General features: G+C 41.8%; 1 protein-coding gene across 15 annotated transcripts in view; it reads right to left on the reverse strand.

Moving 5' to 3' along the window:
- The window catches only part of msi2b (musashi RNA-binding protein 2b), a 253,360-nt gene that overhangs the window by 96,657 nt on the left and 135,119 nt on the right, over positions 1-21,584 (reverse strand). For all 15 annotated transcript variants that reach the window (XR_005443102.1, XM_038709125.1, XM_038709130.1 and 12 more), the window contains one exon: positions 20,343-20,391. Coding sequence is in view for 14 of the 15 variants with exons in the window: in XM_038709125.1 (XP_038565053.1) it covers positions 20,343-20,391 (49 nt within the window). In the remaining variant the exon portion in view is untranslated. The remainder of the gene's footprint in view (positions 1-20,342; positions 20,392-21,584) is intronic.

Genomic DNA, 21,584 nt, shown 5'->3' on the forward strand with positions numbered 1-21,584 from the left:
AACCATAATCGAATTGTGAGACCAGTGAAGATGCACACTCATGTTTCACACTGTAAATGTGTACACAGTGCAAGCAACTTGTTCAGTGAGTTCAATTAATTCTGACCTCTGTCTGGCTTGTAGTGAACAGCAGTCTTGTGCAGCTGTTGAGTTTTCACCAAGAAAAACAAGCAACATTTTTTTTTTTTGGGTGCTTTGATACTGCCTTTGATAATGTTACACTGCCTTTTTTAAATCGGTGGAAAAAGGAGGCTGAAGCTTTGAAAGACTGCAATAAACTCTCATCAATAAACGGATTAATTTCTCACTTACCAGCGGAACTATTTTTGTTCATGAAATAAAACTATTGATAGGAAAACAAGAAAGCAATGCAATCTAAATGTTTGGAACCCACCCCCACAATCAACAAGTGTTGATTGAAAAAACTGATGGATTGGCAAACCACAATAATGAAAATTTTAATTTATAATTATTTTCTTTCTTTTCACTTGTGAAAAAAACAGAGAGAAGTCCTTTGAGATAACTTTTGGGGCTATGAAGCTAGTGAAGACAAGATCTTGAATGAATTCTGTAGGTATGAAAAATTGCAGATTCATTTTGAACAACATTTTAACATACCTATCAGGCACCTTCACCTGTGTGTGTGTGTGTTTGTGTGCGTTTGCACACCACTGCCGAAACTGTCCCACGTTAGCTGTATGCATTAGTTCTTGCATGAGCAACAAAACACGTCAATGCTCCTACTGCACCACCCCTGTTATCATCATCCATCATAATCTAGGCCCTGCCTTCTACTAGCTGTCAAAAATGCTCTGGACAATTCACTTAGACAGTGTCAGCTGAACTGTAATATTTTACCAGCCACTATAATGAGGACTGGCCTCCACACCCACGGAAAACAAACACATGACTCCCTGCTTGCGCCTCGGTTGTCGTATCCATGACTTTGCCACAGTCATTCCAATTTTCCTGTTGCTGGAGGCAATACTACTATCCTAGTATGGTCAGCCTTTGCCAGCTGGGAACCCAACCTGTCAGCCCGTGCAATATTGTCCTTTGTCTGAGCTCTAACATTATCTCTATTGCTACTGTGAGCCTTCCTGAGGAAAGAATAATCCTTTTGTGGTTATCTCTAGCTTTCATTAGAGGACGTTATACAAGGAGTCTAAGACACAACAGTTACAACCACGACCACAATAATGCAAATCTGTCCAAACAGCAGTCTAAAACTATTCCATTTTCAATTATATAAAACAGGGAAAAGCAGAAAATCCTAACATTTGTGGGGCGTTGACCAACAAAGGCCTTTTTGTTAAAAAAAATAAAAAAATAATTGATTATGAAAATAGCTCATTCACTCCAGTCATGTTATCCATCCCAAATAAATCTAAACCCAAATAACATCATAATTTACCACATAATAAGTGTATAACACTGTTGTATCCACTCTGGCAGATAAGTAAGTTCTTCCATAACTGCGTATGTGGGAGTATTGGTGTGTGTGTGTGTGTGTTTGTCAGCAGGTCTGTGTGTCCTCAGTAAGTGCCACATCAACAACATTAACTTGGAGGACAAAGGAGGGCATAAAAACACACCGAGCCACACACGCCAAGGCAGTAACAGAAAATAGATGGAGTAGCAACACACACTATTTTAATTATCCCCTTGTCTAACCTGCCCTCCAATTACAAATAGGGATGTATAATAATCCATCTATTGATGCATGAAAGACAGGACAATAACACAGGAGCTGAACATGGGCAGGATGAGTGGTGGTTTGAAAAAATGAGCTCAGAGAGGCTCAAACTAAGGTTGGACTAACTAGAATAAATAGAATAACTTTGTTCAAATTCACCAAGATAAACCATCATTCTATATACTGTGTACTTGCATATTGGAAGAGACTATGAAATAGTTGAGAGGCAGTGTTCATCACCATCAGAGACTTCAAGATAAAATACATGATTACATTTATGATAGTGCAGTTAAACGATAAAGACACTGCAGAGTACGCTGTATTCCACTGAGAGATGGGCATAATGAATATGCTCTGGCTAATTTATGCTGGCTAATTTGTCTACATTTGGTAAATCTTTTTAAGACTGATTTTCTCAGCAAGTACAAATGCAGAACAACATTAAGTAAACAGCAGTGAGGAGGATTGCTTTTACATTTTGCTACTTTAAAGTCAATGTTCTGCGACAGTTCTTTTTTCATATAGTGTGTCATTTCAGTCAGAATTTATGTGTGAGAATTAACAGGCTGCGCTGCAGACAACTGCCATTTGTCTTCCTCCTGCTCATGAGAATGCTGCTTTAACCTGAGTACCAGATGATTTTGTGTTTTATTACAAGTGGCACTATGAAAGATGCCTGTATAAAAAACAATGAAAAACTGCCACACACTAAAACTAACAATGTCTGGTGACAATAAGGAAAGTAAATAGCCAATATGGCATTATAGGCGGGCGAGTGTGAACACACACACTCACACAGCTATCGTGTTTGTCCTCCCACATCTGAGCTTTGGAGGTCTCTAACACGCACTTTTGTTCAGGTGCCGTGGATACTTCTCTTTTCACATGTCACGTTGCTTGTTTGTGCCAATCCTATTCCCTGAACATACAACACAGCGGCCGTGACAACAGCTTACAGAAAGCAAAAGTGCAGCGTGAAAGCATCCTCTTAGTGCAGAAAGTGAGGGATCGAGAGCTAGCAACATGTAATATCCACTGGTCAGACAGGCTCCAGAGGCACCAAGGACAATTCTAGGCTGACTGCAGCAATGTATACATCTGTCTGCCCTACTCTTGTCAAAATTCTTGGTTTCCATTGCTGCATGTTGATGTCTCTACTTGAATCGTCTATAAAATCGTTTATAGCTATTCTGTGTGAAGACAGCTATGGATCACCGCAGGACTCTGAATATATTCTGTTATGTTGGTCCGCTGCTTCTTACACTGTGCTCATAACTAGGGATTAGTATGCCTAATGCCAGTCTGCCCTAATACTAACCTTATACAGCAGACTGGGTACTGGCCACAATGTGACTGATTCACAGTGAATGCAGTTTTTTAGTACCACAGCAATCCCTGGCTTTGCCTTACATAAAAATGATTCCACGCAGTAAAGTACATACATTTTAAATGTGGGAGAAAGAGAGTGCTGGTATCAGATTATTACACATTCTGGGCAGATACCCAGAGATGAGTTATTGGATTCAGTATCGGGAGAGAAAAAGTTAGATCTGTGCATCCTGACTCACAACCTGTCTTTCCTTAACTGGAACTACCCTCTTTCAAGCCACATTAACAACTTTGTGAAGTCAAACACAGCCTCTGACTGCACCACAAAGACTAAGTGATTATATTTAATCACCATCCCTTGACTGCGTAAATATTCCCTTCGTGTGTCAGTTGATATGCCAGTTCACACACACCCATCCATATGTGAATACAAAGAAAACACAGTGAGCGCTGAATGTTTGGAGCAGAAGAAGACTTAGTGGTCCTTCTCCATCCCTGCAGGCAGTAAAGCAGGCTGCATGGCAGCCCTGTCTCCAAAGACAAGTTAATAAGATGGAGCAGTCCCCGGGGGCAACAGCCGGTGAGCATTATCACTTTGAAGACAGCCCGAAAAACTGACACATAACTACGAAAGAACTCCCAAAAAGAAGCTATTAATTACCCCCTCTCACTAGCCACTGCTGCAGAAAAACTTAATTTGACAATCTGGAAGGCAGGGATTGTTTCGAAATAAGGGATTTTCCCTCCCTCCCAACACATCTTCTGCAATTATCATTTTTTGTTCAGTCTATTCATACACACTTCTCAATTTTCATTTTTCCAACTCTCCTTCTCACACATGTATGACCACAAGTGTAAAACCACAAGGAGGTGTGGCGCAACACAGCACATATCAGCTCATGTTAACCGCCCAAAGACCACTTCTACAGACCTTTGATATGATGAATAAATCATGCCGCATGAAACCAAGGGAAGAGAAGTTCCTCTCCTGAGAACCCACATTCACTTAGTGCTGCTCGACTCAAACACAAGTATCTCCCCCCCATCTAAATGAGCCACACATGGCTGTGCTAAAGCAAAACTGTCACACACTGAAGAAATATTGATCATTACACAATTTGTTCCCTTTTATTTCAGCCATTGTAATTAAAAATAATTGAGTAGTGGGGAGGGCAGGTGCTCGCATCAACAATTTTTTTCACCAATTAGCACTACAATAATATTGCCCTGGATATTGTAGATGATATTATTAGCATTTTGATGGAACACAAGTGCCTGCATGCCTGCACGCCTGCAACAGTTCTCAAGTGGAATCTTTTCACCGAGATTCACCAGGGAAGAGTCACTTCTGGTTCGACAAAACAGAATCAGAAGGCATTATATTACGCTGCTGCATAAAGTGTTCTGTAAAGCCATGTTAAAGATTCAAAGAAAGTCCACCAACCGTGCAAGCAGAGCAGAATTAGGCCATTTGCAACTGACCATACATATCAGATACCACATACATTAAACTGGATTTTTGACCTGACCTGAACCTGTGAACCCCAACAAAAAACACCCAATACTGGTCATCAAAAATTTGGTCCACAAAAATCTGACAAATGTTTTTCACATCATGGGCAAGACTTGGGTGTTCTCATACAGCCAGCTGGTCTGTTGTCGGAGGCCTAAAAAATTGGTTCTCCAACCACTTGGAAGCATGTATACAGTGTGTGATGGTTTACTCAGAAGAATCAGAATCAAATTTGAAGAGTTGAATTTCTGTGATACATCTTACATATTTTCTCAGTAGCATCCACGCCAGATCTGAGCATCTCTCTGTAACAAGGATTATCTCGCAAAAACCAGAGGGAAAACGTAACTAACAATTGTTCTGGTCTAAAATGACTTCTTTCTGTGCTTGCTGGCTATGCAAAATGAGTGTAGATGCTAATTTGCAATCTTGACCAGTGGTATCTAAAGTCCGTGACAAAAGAAGAAGCTCACTTACTTATCGGACTGGCGTTAATCAGCCTGCAAGTTTAAATATAGTTTTCAGACAATATTGAACTAGTTTTCAGGTGTTAGCCATTCCATGAAATGTTCTACTTATGTTAAACTATTTATGTAACACAACTACAGCTGAAATGATAAGTCAATAAATCGATTTTGTCCAGCCTAGGGGAAGGCCAGAATGTAGACTGCTTTTCTGAACCCTTTGTTACTCATTGTCTTGCCCCATTGTGGTTTGATGTGTATGTAGAGTATTGGGCTGTGTCTCCTCCTCTTTTTAAACTTCTTTCACATTGTGTTTTACAGAAAAAAAAATGTAGCTATGCTGGAGCACTTCCCCGTGCTGCCAGCAGGCTATTGTATTGGCCCGAACTATTGCTGTCTTACTGGTGTTGCCTTTATTTTGTTGGTGAACTTCTTTATCCCAGTTGGATATATTGGACCTTTCTGGCTTTCAGTCAATCCAAGCTTCCTGACAAAATAAACAAAATAGACATTTACAGTACTCTATATGGCTTTACGAAACAGTTTGAAGCTTCATTCATAATGCTGACATTCAAATTCCAAATCAACATTTTTTTTTTTTTTTGGAAGGCCTATTCGTTCTGTGTAAACTAGGTATTCCTGCACAGTTGCAAATAAAGATTAGGCAACACCAGTATTAATAGTATTTTACTATTTGCAGAATTAGATTCCAGTGGCAACTGCATAGGGTTGTTTGTTTTATTTCTTTGATTCACTGCTTTGTTCTTTCCAACACCGCTCCCTCTCTTCATTCGCTCTCTAGCTCGCTTAACCACCTCTGGTCTAGCTCTCTCGCTAGTTGGTAAGGAGAGGGCAACTTTGAATCGTGTGTTTACAAATTGCAATTACACAAATCCTACTCATTATGTCTTTACTCAACACAAAAAGATTAACTCATTTAATCCATCACTTTATTCAAATTGAAGATTTTGTTAGGATTTTCTTTTTTTTAGGGTGATGTCAAAAAATATGACGAAGCTTCATTCAAAAACCTCAGTAGAAGCTTTAAATGTAAAAATAAAAATACACATCCCTAGTACTCTAGTGATTTGACTTCTTTTGTGTTGTTAATACTATGATTTGGCAAAAACACCTCACCTAACATTCATGCCAACGGGGCATTTCACAATTGCACTGAATTAACTGTGTGTAATAGAGAGAAAAGGAGGGAGAAGGAGAGAAATGGAAAAGGGGAGTGTCAGAGACAAAGACAGAGAGACAGACATAGAGAAGGAGACTGAGACAGAGAGATCAGAGAGCTGGGGACAGAAGAACAGCCAACGATAAATGAATTCCCAAGAGAAGAGGAGGGACATGGAGAAATTACAGAACAAAAGGAGAAGACAGAAATGACATTTCTTAAGGGACTGCTGTGTGGCATTTGTAGGAAGAAAAATGAAATGTGAGGACCAGAGAGAGATGGAAGGCGGGAGAGGGCATGGGGAGAATGGAATGAGTAAGAGCGAGACACAAAAGAGAAAGTGTGTGAGAGGTAAGACTAATTTATGAGAAATGAGGCAGGAGTCAGTGAGGCTAGCTGCTGTTGCTGTCTGATGGACAGGGTGGGGGTGGGGGTGGGGGTGAAGGTGTATGTGTGTGTATGGAGGGGGCTAGGTTTTGCAGGTTGGTGGACAGAGAAGAACCTGTGATATGGATCCTTTGAGGCGGCATTTCAAAAAAATGTGAACTCTCCAGAAATGGGAGATAAAAATAAAACAAAGGAACATCACTTCTCTTTGGAGGAGAATCTACCTGGCAGGTAGGGAGAGCAATGAGAGACAAGGGTGAGAAAGAGTTTGGGTAGGAAACAAAGAGGGAGAAGCACAAGGGAATGAGCAAAAGAAAAAAAAATGTGTGAAGTGACAGAGGCGACAAAGAGAAAGCGAGGAAAAGATAACGGAGATAAAGTGAGATGAGAGGCAGCTGCCTTTGACGCAACTGCTCTTCAACTGTGGCAGTTTGGAAAGGGGGAGGGCATGTGGTTGTATGTGCGTGTGCATGCACATGCATGCACGTGTGCAACCCTAAGTGTAGGCAAGTATCTGTTATGATAAAGTTCACATAAGCGTGAAAGGTGGGATTGATGATAAGGCAGCTGCTCATTTGTAGTGCGTAAAGAGTTGGTTCCCACATGCTCTAAGTACACAAACACAGAGAGACACAACCGCTCACACACACAGGCAGACAGAAAAGCTGCCTCTGGAGGTATCGAGAAACACTCGGGGGCCTACAAAATATTCAAGGCTCTCCTCTAGACAGAATCCCCTCCCAAAGCTTGCTGACAGAGGAGCGCAGTCAACCTCCTCTTTCAAGCAGCGCACCGTCTTTATTTGCCCTAGTCTTACAGCTTGCTCGTACTGTATCAAAGCCAGGACACACGCTGCTGTGTGAAGTGCCATCAACGTACACGGTGTTGCGCACCTTCTCCTCCTCACACATGCCTGCATTCTCTTTATGTCTCTTTCTATCCCGCTCGCACACACAACTTTGAGAGAACAGAGCGGGGAGCAGAGAGGGGCTGGCAGCCGCGATGAAAGACAGTGATGAAGGTGCGGCTGTAAAATACACTGTAGACGTCATCTATCTACTGATGGAGAGAACACATCACACAGACACACTGTCTTTTAAGTTCAGTCTCTCTAAGCATGAGCCCTATACAGATCAGCACCAAAAAGCGCAGATTTACACAACCATGTGTTTCCTACATGAATGAACACACAAACACACAAATAGTAAGCCTTTCTCTCCATCTCTCTCCAATTACACTGCCAATTCCAAACAAAGGCAACTGGGCAAAAGGCTTATTAATCATATCATCATCCCACATGCATTGCTTTGTAACCTCATGAACTATTGATGGGCTGCCATGCTAAGGGTCTCCTACAGCTGTGAGGTTTTTGCTGGGTAAAGCAACATTAGCCAAAAAAATAAGCCTAATGATGTCAGATGTCATCCCTGACCCCTATAATTTCACAAATTCAGATTTATTGCAGATCATTATGCATTGCACCCGTGCGTATCCACTGGGATTTGGTGTTTGCCTGTTTGTTTGAGTATAAATATGTGTGTACTGGACAATGTCATATAACGAGGGTGGCTGGCTGAGGGCTTGTTGTCTGTGGGACACTGCAGCGGGGCAAGGCACATAACACAGAGAATGGGCCCCCAGGCAGCCACCCATTTTATACAGCGCACACACACACATTCACTTGCATAAATAAAAACTCACAGCACACCTACACAGAAGCGCACAGTTAAACACACAAAGACGGACTTGGAACCTGTCAAGTGCGAACAAACTGATGACAAGACGGCGACAGATGGATTCACTGAGGAGAGACGAGCTACGCATTCAACTCAATTAGCAACGTGCTGCTGCATGACGCCGATGGGATATGGAATCTTACCATGACTGGCAACCTGTCAATCGAGCAACAGAGCTGCAAAACAAGCATCATGCAAGATGTAATGAATTAAATTTAATAAACCAATAAATTCATTCATTTATTAATAAATGGTATAAACCCGTGGAGTGGCAGCTCTGCATCAAAAAAACAGGGCATAATGTGACCAGGGAGCCTAAATATCCCCAGGCGCGCACATATAAAGAAGAAACTGGCAGTGAGGAAAAAAGAGGCGGAGGTGGCAGTGGGGAGAGACAGGAAAGAGGGAAGAGAAAGAACAATGGCTGCTTACCTCTTTCTCTCTTCACGAGTTCTGTTCATACATTATCCTGCCATGGTACCTAATGAGCCAGGCATCTCCACCCTGACACTTACGCTTGACTAGGTAACCCTTATTACAGTGAGGCAGGATACTCACTCTCTCTCTCTCACACACACACACACACACACACACACACACACACACACACAGAACTGACCATCACAGGTCATCTCAGCAGCTGTGTGATGAGGGAGCGTGAAAACATTGTTGGTCACTTGTGATGTAAAGGAGCCTGCCATATTCAAATGCATCTTTATTGTCTGTCGGAAGAAATTGTTATATAATGGTTTAAGTGTGTTTGTGTGTCAGTTTCAGACATGTCAAGTTCCTATTCTTACAAATACATGAAGCAGCCTGAGGGCTGCTGGTGAATATGGGGACAGACACCATGTGCCCTTTCTTTATCATTGGTTATTACCGATGCTTCATTGTTCATGACGGCAGACAAAATTGCTCTTTTTGCTGCTTTTTAAAGCTACGCACTCAAAAAAACACAACAACAAGTCTATCTTGTCTGGGACCATACCAGTCATTGCCAGGATGTACCCTGCAGTGCTATGATTGTTTTGGCTGCTTCTGTATAAAAAGCTCTTCCACTTCAAAAAAGCCTCCTACAACTGTTTAAGTGGTAAACCAGCAGGGCTGTGGGAGGCCAATCAGCTGCAAATACAGTAGGGGCAACATGGTAAAAGTTGGTCAAATAAACATCAAACCTGCCACTCAGTGTAGAGTGGAGGCGGGAGAACTGCTTTGAAAGGAGGGATGACTGGCATGCTGGATAAACACTTCGAGTGACATAAGATACTCAGTTTGACCCTCAAAGCACAAAGGATAAGAACGAAAAAATGTAAGACAAAAAACAGAGATTGTTCTTTTTCCCTTTAATCTAAGATTAGATGCATGGACTGGAGGTGATGTAATCTAATTCAGCTTGCAATTTCTCTGTGAAAAGTGACTGTTGTGGCTCAGCAGCTGATTGTGATTTTCATCTGTGTGGGTTGATGTATTCTGACCACCATCACACTTAAGGGGGATAGTAAAAGCACTAACTTTAGCAGTTGCGATGAGACTTGATAGTAAGTTTGATGTTGTCCTCTTTTAATGGAATTTGATAGCTTATAATGAAGATACATTGAAGCTCTTACCCTGATATTTTTATACGAAGAGTATGCTATGACACTGTAACTCAATACATACTGTTTAACAAAACAGCTCCAACTCCAACAATTTGTGTTTGGTTTTAAATGCATCTATGCAAGTTACACGTACATTCATTTGCCTGTAAAGTATATAAATCAGAGACTATCCATTGTTAAACAGTACTGCGTAATAGTATGACATATCAGATTTCTGTATATAAAAATCAAGAACAGTCGACAAACATTATTTCATGTTATAAAGCTGTAAAAATGTAAATGTGTCCATAAACAGTATCTTTAATTGCAGTTATTATTTTCTGTGGAATAAAAATAACACATTTCCCTTTCACCTAAACAAAAGGAACCACACGTCTCTTAGTATTTAATCTGATAAGTCATTTCCAATTAACATTGCATTCTGCTTCTTTTACATATCGATACAATCAGTAGAAATTTTTGAAAATCCTAAAATGATTACCTCTTCAATAGAGAACTGTGGGGAGTACAGATGTTTTTGCAGTGCATCTGTGGGTGTGAAGGCTATCAAAAACATGTCCATGTGATCAGCATGTTTTAAAAATGTTACAAAGATAAGAAGCGACATGTTTTACTAACACAGCACAGCAGACACTTAGCTAATTCCCTCATGTGCTGCGCTCAGCTGTAAGACGCCTGGGTAGGCACCAATCGGGCTGTAAATACAGGGGACAATGCAGAGGGAAGCTTCCACATCCCCTGTCTGTCTCAGTAACATTCTCATGCATATCAGATATAAAAACAATATTCCTGTAGTTATATAACCATCTTGTTGTATCTTTTTATTTTTTTAAATGTCTTGACTTTGACACTTTGCAGTAGCTACATATTATCCAGATTAAGAGGAGCTTGTCAAACAAGCAATGTGTGTGCATGTCTTACATCTTGTGTTTGTGTGTATTTGTGTGTGAGTGAATGTAAACTCAGTATTCCAGGTCACGGTGGCTGCAATCTCACAGGAGGTTTAACCTTGGTAAATCCACTATTAGGTGTTCTGGCAATGATGATGTGAGCAGTAGATCCTCCCCGATGGTTTCAGTTTCTAAGAGCATCCAGCAGGTCACAAATAGAGAGGCTGTGGGGGTATTACAAGGTCAAAGGTTGGCTAACTCTCAATATGATGACAATTCCACACTGGCATTTTCATTTCCTGAAGAGACTGATTCCCCATGGCAGCAGAGGCCAAAGATGTTTGCTTATTTTTGTTCAAATAAGTTCTTCTCTGCTTTTAAGAGAGATTATATACCACAAATATGCAATGTGGACTGTGTGCACAACAAACTGTCTTTCCATTCACATATGTTTCATATCCATGGAAAATTCTAATCAATATGGCTTTCCAGTGCATGAAATCAGACCATGCCTATCATACAAAATGTGCCTTTCTGCACTTTTTTTTGTCCCTTTCATTTTGTCCTTCAAACGTCTTCAGAGGTGCGGCTGTGCAGCCAACCAGTGGGAGTAGCTGATGTTTTTAATGGCACACGGTTTGTCTCCTGGTGGTGAGATAAACATGGGGAAGAGATTAAAACCCCAGGCTTTCTTCCACAATCTCCTGCCTTCATCCTCCATCCCCTTGCAATGGCCATGCAGGGCCAGCACAGCAGACTCTAATTCAAAAACCAAGCCCATCCGGTCTATGAGGCATACTTGATCCTAAATAAAGCATACACTACTACATCAACATTGATAGAGGGACAGATGTCAGCAATGGCAGAAGAAAACAGACAGGTGACAAGGAGAGGAGGATTCTTTACCTTTTACCTATCACCTACCTGTCAAGTACACCTCATTGGGCTCATTGCAGTGATGTATATAGATACTACTGTAATGCTTCTGTTGATTTTGAGGTGTGTCCGTTGGGTCTCTAAAGTCAGAACATAGATCACACACAATGAAAAGCAAGTAGCACGGCCAGAGGCCAGGCTCCTTGCTTCATGCTACGCCTCACCAGTGGGGATGGTAAGATTCACCAATTTGCATCAGTAGCAGTGTTGGGGGTAACGCGTTACAAAGTAACGCAGTACTGTAATCAGATTACTTTTGTCTGTAACAAAGTAACGTACCACATTACTGTTGATAACTTCAGTAATCACATTACAGTTACTAATAACAATGATCGTGTTACTTGCAAACTGGTTCTTGAACTATCCACATAACGGGAGGAGAGATAAATAAATCAAATGTTCCTTTTCGTGCGTGTTTGCTTAACACTTTTCTGACCTCACTTTTGACTTCAGCGCCAGATCATAAGGACGCAGAAGAGGAACAGGTTGTCTGAATACCGATTTGAGGGACTTCTGCCCAGGGTGCGAACTACGTGAGCTTAGTGTATTGCAACTTCCTTATATTGTTTCACTGTTAAATATGTGAGGTTTAAGGTAAGGTCCAGGCCTAGTTTTATTTTATCTTTTGTTAGATACATTTTGTGTATTTTGTGAAAAAATGCATAAATGAGATGCTTACTGAGTTACAGTAGAAGACAAAAAAATATGTTTAGTAAAAGTGGCACATTTATTTATGATTATTTATTATTTATTTATGATTTGCTGTTTGCTTAAAGCTGCAATGGACTGGCAACCTGTCCAGGGTGTATCCCGCCTTTCGCCCTATGTCAGCTGGGATTGGCTCCAGCCCCCCACGACGCAGGACAAGCGGTTGATGATGGATGGTTGCTTAAAGCAACATTATTACAATAACAGCTTCAAAATCCTTTTGATGGTACACCGACCTGTAATAGGGAGAATGCCGTCACTGTCATTGCCACAACTTTTCAGCAAGCATGCTATAAGAAGAAGGAAAAAGTATATAATGTACAATATAAATTCTTCTGAAGAAGCTAGCTTGGTATTCTCAGTATGGGTATCATGGCAGAGGCCTGGCAAAGTCACAGAACAAGATGTTGTCAAAGGAAGCGATAAATATCGGTATAGCTTTTACTCATTGGTGTGAGCTAAAAGAGCTAAAAGAATGTAAAACAGATGCCAAGCTGGCTCCCTTTCTGTTTGACTAGTAAGTAACAACTAGTGTTGTTGCTCTTGTTTGATGTTTGCTTGTGTTAGCAAAGTTTTCAACTTGAGCAAAATCGGCCAGAGGTTTTACAGACAGAGGTGTAGCTGCAAGCTATACATCTTTAGTTGATGTTAGCAAACTTACTAGATAACACACACTTGGACATCAGTAATATTACTTTAAGTGCTCTAGTGTCGGTTGCTGTCTAGCTTTGTTGGCTAGCTTGCTACTCAAGTTTCAAGCAACATTGTGTAACATTTCTACCATAAAATAACAGCTGGTGGAGAGCGGCACTGGTGTCGTGCCGGAGCCAGGCGATTGGGCAGCATAACTGGGCTCAGCGTGGCAGAGGTAAAGAGGCCGAAGAGAATTTTTATGGAGAAAGCTAAGAAGAGAAAAAGAGAGTGACCAAGTGACAGGCTCCCAGACGTTGGCGAAGCTGGCATTCTTTCTGTTGGACTAGTAAGTAACGGCAGTGAATTACACTCTGAAACGGTAGGTGTGCCTAAACGCACAAAAAAACCTACATGTACATAATGTTGCTTTTAGGAAAAACCAAAGAAATTAAATTAAACTCTGTACCATATTGAATTGCATGGCTTCACATTTTTTTATGCATTGTGTTCTATCGCATCGTATCGCACTGAGGCAAATTAAATCGCACTGAATCGCATCACCATAAGGATGAATGGTATTGTACCACATTGGTAGCCTCTTCATATGTATCCTCAATGAATCAGATCGTTGGCAATGCATCGATGTGCGATGATAGAGATGCACATCCCTATTCCCCAGTGAGGCACAGGTTGGCTCAGCTTGCCCAGGAGCTGATGAGCTGCAGCAGTTATTAAGAGTGGCTAAACACATCATTTCCTTTGTCACTATGATTAGGCCAAGGCGAGGGGCCCTCAGGTGGAGGTAGACCCAGAGCGTATGATTAGCTCTGCCATTTAAATGACATTCACACTAATCGCTAATATCAGGTCTGTCAAGGTGAGAGAATACAATGAGGAATATGTCAGCCCATGTTGGAAGACTGAAGCTATGCAAGGAAAAGTGCAGGACTATCTGATTCCGCTTGATGCGAATGCTGTGTCAATCAGTTAAGTCAGGCAAAGCGGCTGATTGTTTTACTCTGCATCAGTGATGCTATACAGTAGTCGCAGAGCACAGAGGAGCTGCGATCTGTAAACACTACAACTCCTGTGGAACCAACAGGGATTCAGTTGTTTAAAAAGGGATTGGCCCTTTCAAAAGTGCTGGTGAACAGATACTGTATTTGAGCTCTGTTGAAATAGGCTTTATTCTCTTGTAAAAAAAAAAATGTACTGGCCATTTGCATGCAGAGCTATTTGGATGAGAAATTAAAGAATTGGGTAACTTTTCTTCCTTCTCTTGGTGGAAATTCATCTCTGAAGTCGCGCCATCTTTAAAACTCAAATGACCCTGCTCCCTCTCTTGCCTGAACAAAAGAAGGCATTATCAAACCTCACTCTCAGCAGTGCTAGATCCATTTGGTAAACAGCCTGTGTCCTACAGTAGTAATCAGAGGGTATTTTTGAGGGATTTGCAGGCTGGCCAGGAGGCATCCGCTGGAGTGATCTCTAATTGCTAGAAGCGGAGGCCTAGACTGCCTGGCGCTCTTTTGAAGCCATCGGCAGCAGCTTCCAGCCAGAGGAGCCAGCAGGGGGAGGCTTCCCACTGAGGCACTCTCCGTTTTCTTTATTTCCTTCCCTTTTTCTCCCTCACCATGCCTTCATTCTACTTCTCCTGCTTTTCTTGTGCTCAGCGCCCCTTTCTTTCCATCCTGTTCTTTTCCTTCCCATTTCTTCTCTAACTGTACTTGTTTCCTTTGCCCACTCCCTTTCCCCTCCTCTCCTACTCAGTCAATGAGCCAGCAATCACTTTGCAGACAGACATCCTCTGCTCAGTCGGCCATGTTCAATCCCTAGCACTGGTGGCTGATGAGGCATTGTGGTGACGTCAAATACCGGGGCTTTTCAGGGAGCAACAGTTAACCTGTGGAGGTGCTTCTGCTACAGGACTCATACTGGCAGTCTTTGCATAAAAAAATGAATGTAATATGCCAAAGAGATGAAAGATAATGAGGCCAATTATTTTTTTCTTCTCACCCAGTGAGGCAGGAGAGGCGAATTTATGTCAGATAGTTGGTGTATAATGACACCTTATACCACTCAAGTCTTTGTTACTGTATGAGCTTGTGTATCCTGGGGCAGAGACTTTTGCTCTATAAAGCATAGTTTTGAAATTGTGACAAACACACAGGAAAACACCACAACTACTAAATAATAATATGATACTGTTAAGAAAGTTGCACTGTGTTGCATATTCATAGACTTAGGCATAATGCCTGGATTGCTTAGGTAGGGGCTATAACATGTACCTATAAAATGAACAAAGACACAAATGAAAAAAACCCCACAACTGCATGCTGTCATCCACGCACACTCTCACAGACACACAACCAGTTTTTGGTTGTTTGGAAGGCAGCTCGCTCAGTGTGACATTGACTCCTCAGTGCCAATTCCACACTGGGAGCTGCACTTGCTAGCTTTGCTGCCAATCCAGGTAAAGAGATTACAGACACACACAATGCAGTCTTCTATTTGTCTGCCAAGAAGAAAACCAGCCCTTTAAGCCCATAGAGAAAAAAAGGGCTATACACAAATTCACACAGCCTTGGCCCCGTCCTCGTTCAAAACCAAGAATCCTCTTCTTCTCCAGGAACATGGCTTCTAATGTGCGCCTCGCTCAGTGGCTCTCTCATACAAAGCAGCCTTGTGACTAAAAACAATTCAGCCTCCATTTCTTTATCCTGGTCCCCAACACTGCTGCGCACATTACGATTACTTGCATCATTCAAATAAAGAAGGAATTTGGCTTAAAATCAGTCACACTGTCATAAAGCTACACTAATGGGTGCTGTCTGGTTACAAACTATTGTAAAACAATATGAAAGAAATTACACTAGGATTTCATCATCCAACTTAATGGTGTAATTAAAAAAGGTAAGAGACAGCATGTGTATCACAAAATGCATGTAGGTGCCACCTTCAATATTTGAACCCATAGTAATTAACTAAAAACTTGATGAAAACTGCAGGGCTGACACTGATTTTTTAGTACAAGAGATTTTTGCAGAGCATGACTCAAACAATCACCGTGGCATGCAGTTTTGACCCAATTAATCAGCTACTTATAATCGTAAGAGTGTAATTTAGCATTTGCATTGTATATACTTATCTTATTTGGATTCGTGTGGATTAGGTGTGATGCTGAGAAGCTGCTTGTGAATAATCGAAACAGAGGGAGTGTATGTCTGTACTATATATATATATGTTCCCGTGAAAGGGGCCTGTGTGGATTATGGGCGTGGAATTATGCTACAGAGAGATGTCTTGATGAAGAGAGCAGGGCTAATTTTGGTGTGGCAGAGTAGAACGTAAAGGTAGGGTACGTCATTTTAATTCAATACACATGTTTGTCAAATTCAGAGACAAGGGCGTTTTTATAGCCATGATGTGTGTGTCAGGTAACGTTAAATGACTTGCCCATGGGCATTCAGCTTATTTTCTAGTTTGCCAAGACATGCTGTTGTTTAGATGTTAGCTACAGTAGCAGGACAGTTGAGATTATCGCTGTCTAGAGCTGGTGTGTTGGCTCTGGTAATTAGCTGATGTTAGTTACCTTATTTGCAGTGTTGTTGTTCGCTCTACATTATGGTATTTGTCCTGGCATTGGATTTCTCCAGAATCACATATCCCACCTTTAATAAAGGTTACGTATGAGCAGCAAGACAAAGAATTCCTCTATCATCTGTTGTACCTCTTACTTACCAATTAAATCCCGATGCTTTCGCAGATAACGATAGCTGCCACTCTTTCATCATAGACTTCATCCCTCCGCTAAGAAATGCCATTTTTCTCACCTCAGCAACACTCTCCTTGGCACTACCAATTGTGTTTGACAGTAAAATCACATCTTAGATCATAGATAAAATGTCAGCCTGTGGGACGGGAGTAGGCAATGGATGACAGAATGATTTTGACTCAGGGCTATTTCAAAAGCTTTTATTTCCCACCCGTACAGATCGTCCTGTCATCCAGGGGTGGCGTGAAGTCATGTTGAGGGTGGTGGGAATGACGACTGATATGTGTAGTCCGTGACTGCTGTGCTCATGGCCTTGTCTAAGAACACAACCTGTGTTTTGGAGCGCACACACACACACACACACACACACACACTGTAACACACAATGCAATGTGGACCTCATGCACTGCTGAAAAAAACTTCCAGAAATAAAGGAATTAGTAATAATATAGTATATTTTGTGAAATATGTGATTACAAATATAGCGAGTTCTGTTTTTCTGTGACAAAATGAGTGTCAGGAGAAGAAGGGAAGGTTGAAGGGAGGAGGGGTGGTGGGGACACTGCAGTAGAACGTGGAACAATAGGCGCCCTCTGGCATCAACCTCTGGACAGCCCAAGCTGCTCACCAAAGACACTGAGCTCACCCACAATGAGCTGCTGCAATGGGAAGGAAGGCTTTAGAGAGTTCAATTTCCAACACAATTGGCCGTATTCTACTCCTTTAAATGCCAAGAAGATGGTGTGCAGCGTGTGCCTTTGTGAGGAGCTTTGCTTACAGCGGGTGTCCTCTAGCAAGAGAGACAGAGAGAAACGGAGAGATGGCGAAGACAGGCAGGGTGGGGAGATGGTGTGGGGACAGAAATAGTGGGACTGTGTAAAAGAAAAGGAAGAAAGAATAAGACTGAATGACTGGGAGAGATAGAGAGCAAGGGGGTGGGGGGTAGTACAGAAAAAACGAGAAGGGTAGAGAATGTCTCCTCTGGCTGTCGTTTCGCCCAGCCTCGCAGGGACCGTCTGAAGGACAATGCTGCTACTAGTGGAGTGTGACGTTTGTCCTCTATCCAATTCAACACAGCCCCAAAGAAAACACACTTACAATCAAGTGTCGATCATGCATTTCATACACAATAAACACTTCCAAACAAAATACAATGCGTTATAGCAATATACAATACAGCCTCTATGTAAAAAAAGCTTAATAGGGAAAAATGAAAAGGCACTGAGATACGTTAACATTGAAATGAGGTGAAGTCAGAGTGTGCCACAGCAGGCCCAAGAAGAGATCACCTTTTACTGCTCTTTTACCTCAGCCACCCAGACCTTTCTTTTTTGAAGGAATAATTTCACTTACTTGTACACAATTCCATAACATACTGTAAGTATGTGGTCTCTTTGGAGTGTTTAGTTTGCTATAAAAACAAAAGCATTATTTTTTACCTCATACAAGCGTTACTAAATCTTAACCTTCTTTCTCCTTGTTTTACCTCAGCAGAAACTTTTAGGCTGCTGTTGCTGCTTTAGGGTTTGGGTCAGAGCAGATAAAATTTGGTTGCGATGCATATCTAAGCTCGACATCACACGTGTAAATTACAGTGTGTCTGTGTGGCAAGTATGACAGCATTCCAAATTAACAAGAAAAACACCTGCGTTAGTTATCAGAAATATGCTCTTTCCTGCAGTGCTTCGCAAAAGCATGAACTGTTATTTTCGGGACTTGTAATTATGGAATAGGCACCACGGTTTTTGAAGAATTGGATTGTGTAACGTTTGGATTGTTAAATAAAGAATGTGTTATTTTTATCTATTGCGGTGCTGAAGAAAAATCCGGAATTATTTTTTCATGAATCAATCTGTAAGATAAAAATGACCAAGGGCGGAAAATTGATTTGGACTGTAGGCTGCCAGATGCCCATCCCTGGATCTGTAGGCAGTGTTAAAGTGGGCCCAGGAACTGGTTTCACTGATAATATATTCAATGTCCTTTCCTTTGTGTGGTCACAGGGCAGCTGAGCCATTAATATTACACAATCACACCAATGGCTGTGATGAATTATTCAAAGTTTCTTATGGGTCTGTAATAGTATATGCAATTCATCTGGAAGACCTGTTGTGTTTTTAAGATGAACGCAGCAAATATCTATTATTTCTTATTCCTACTGGAACAAAATATCAAAATGCTAGTAAGAAGAAACAGCAACTCTAGGAAGCACTGCACCTGCCTCAGTGTCACACTCAATATAAATACGTCCCCTGTCATCAGAAAAATTGCTAAGGAGGCTGTTTCTCCATCATTGTCTTCATTTGAAGGGCATTTTGCTGCCCAAAGGCAAACGCCTAACACACTCCCCGAGCATGGCGCCCATCCCCTTTCACAGAGGGCTGGCAGTGCAGCAGACAGGAGAGAGAAGAGTGAGAAATAAGAGAGGGAGAGAAAAAAGCCGTCGTCTCAAAGTAGACCTCACACTGGGTTCTGTCACTACAGATCAAAATCCCCTCAAAGCCATAGATCACTTCCACTATAGTTCACATGTTCCACACTTAGAAACTGTTTACCAGACTCAAAGAGTTCATCTGCACAGTCTACACAGAGTACACACACACAAAGATACAGTAGAAAGTAGTGCACACACACACACACACACAAAACAATACAGCTTTCGATCCAAGCCAACTGCACTTAAACATTTATACAGGTTGAGAGGATGAGTCGCTCACTGCAAGCAAATGTTTACATCTATATGGCAAAACAGCGCTCAGCCCGGTTCAGTGAGATGGTGCGATGCCAGCTCTGCCTACAAGTGAGCTGCCTGGTGTGACAAACAGGGAAGCGTCTGCTCCTTTTTCTGGCGGAAATACCTGTCAGTGCCTGTCGACTACTCATGCACACCATGATACATACACACAGGGACAGTCTGTCTCCTAAAAGTTCCTTTAACGCACCTACGTGAGGATTCATAGCCAATAACAGCCATCTCGCCCAGGGCTCAGGGTAAGTGACAGCCCTATATGTGCTTAGTGGTTAAGTAAAATACACAACGCTGCATTGTGGTGCAGGGAAGGAAACCTGTCTTTGGAAAGTCCTCTGCTTGAGAGAGAAACGTCCCCTCATCTGAGATAAGGAGCCGATGAGAGATAGCGATAAAGTCAGTGCTCCTCCTGGGCCTTATCTGATGCTGTTATCTGACTGCACAGCACCCACCATCTCACAATCATCACACCCTTTAAGCGCCTCTCTGAAACACTCACACCAGCATCATCATCACACGCGCACACACACACACACCATCTAATGCTCAAACATTCTAAACACAGTACCAGCTTATTGATTACTTTGACACGCTCCCATTGTTGAACAGACGGTACACCTAATATCAAGTAAGATTGGAACTGTTCTGTGTTATCTCATGGGGAAAGGACATAAAATGACTATTTTCTCACCTTTCAGAAAGACACAGCAAAAAACAGGAGAAAAGAGAGCAGACGCTGTGCACTTACCTCTATGTCTGTTAGTAGTCTTATCAAACATAAGCATGGCGTCATCAACCTGGAAGACATAAGAAAGAAGTACTGACATTAGCTTAATCTTTTCAGCAGGTACCTCACCTTCTCACATCTCATTCTGCTCACTGTAATTACTCTTAGAATATATATTGTCGCTGCTTTACACTTCTTTCCAAGCACTTCTCTCCTACATAATCATTCTGCGATCACAGGATTATTGTCATGTAACCATTTCCCTTCCTGTATGTAGCTTGTAAATTATGATCATATAGGAATTTAAGCAATTGCAGTGGTTTCACTCATCGTCTGGATGAGATGTGGCAAAGATGTGTGAGAAAAGTGGCAACAGAAGAGAAAATTAACAATAATGACGAGCAGTGAAAAAGTGGAGAGCTGTGTGGACAATATGTTTATTTTGATGAACACCAATGTCCGGTCTTGGGGAGGGTGACAGATAGACACATTACACTAAGCGAGCGTGAGACAAATGGGATCCTTCCTCATCTCACAGCCACAGCGGCAGCAGCATCCTCCATAATATCATCCCTCATCATGTCCAATAAAGCCACACACAGACAGACAGCATTTTTTCTTCACACATCTCTAAGAAACAGATCTCTAGACACACTCTGCTTTCTATAACTATGACGAAATGCTTAAAAAACAGAGACAGGCATGCTCATTTATTCTGTGATTTTGTCTTGGGAGAAGAATAAAAAAAACACTGAGGGTTAGAGAGCAGGCTAAGATATAAAAAAAAAGGAAACACTCATTTTCCCCCCTGGTTATGGTCTCTAGGTAAGTGTAACGGTGTACAGAGGAGGCTTGATGCTGTTGAGAGGGAAAGATGGCCGCACAAGCATGCGTTTTTCATGGGATAGTGACAAAGCATCGCGAGGAGATGGGAAGATACAAGAATAGCGCTCTCACTCAAGCCGAACTGTCTGATTAAATAAAGAGAAGTGCCTGGCAGCCAGGCAGACTAGTGCTGGCACACTGTTCATGCCACCCTCTTGCCACACATTTGGCACAAAAGACGTTGGCACAGCATGTAGGGCCCCAGTTACTCATTGCACGGCTCACAGGCCACATGCGGCTCCCAGGCACTTTATTTGCACCTCCCCAAAATATTTTCCAAAATTGCCAAATATAGCTGGCAACAGTCATATGGATTTTAAGTGACCTATACACATGGTATATCTAAATTTAACACAATGTGTTCATCTATTATCTTGT

This window comes from Micropterus salmoides, unplaced genomic scaffold, assembly GCF_014851395.1.
Source record: "Micropterus salmoides isolate LMB-PRFRI ecotype aquatic unplaced genomic scaffold, ASM1485139v1 Ms_hic_scaffold_9, whole genome shotgun sequence".
Classification (NCBI taxonomy): Eukaryota; Metazoa; Chordata; class Actinopteri; order Centrarchiformes; family Centrarchidae; genus Micropterus; species Micropterus salmoides.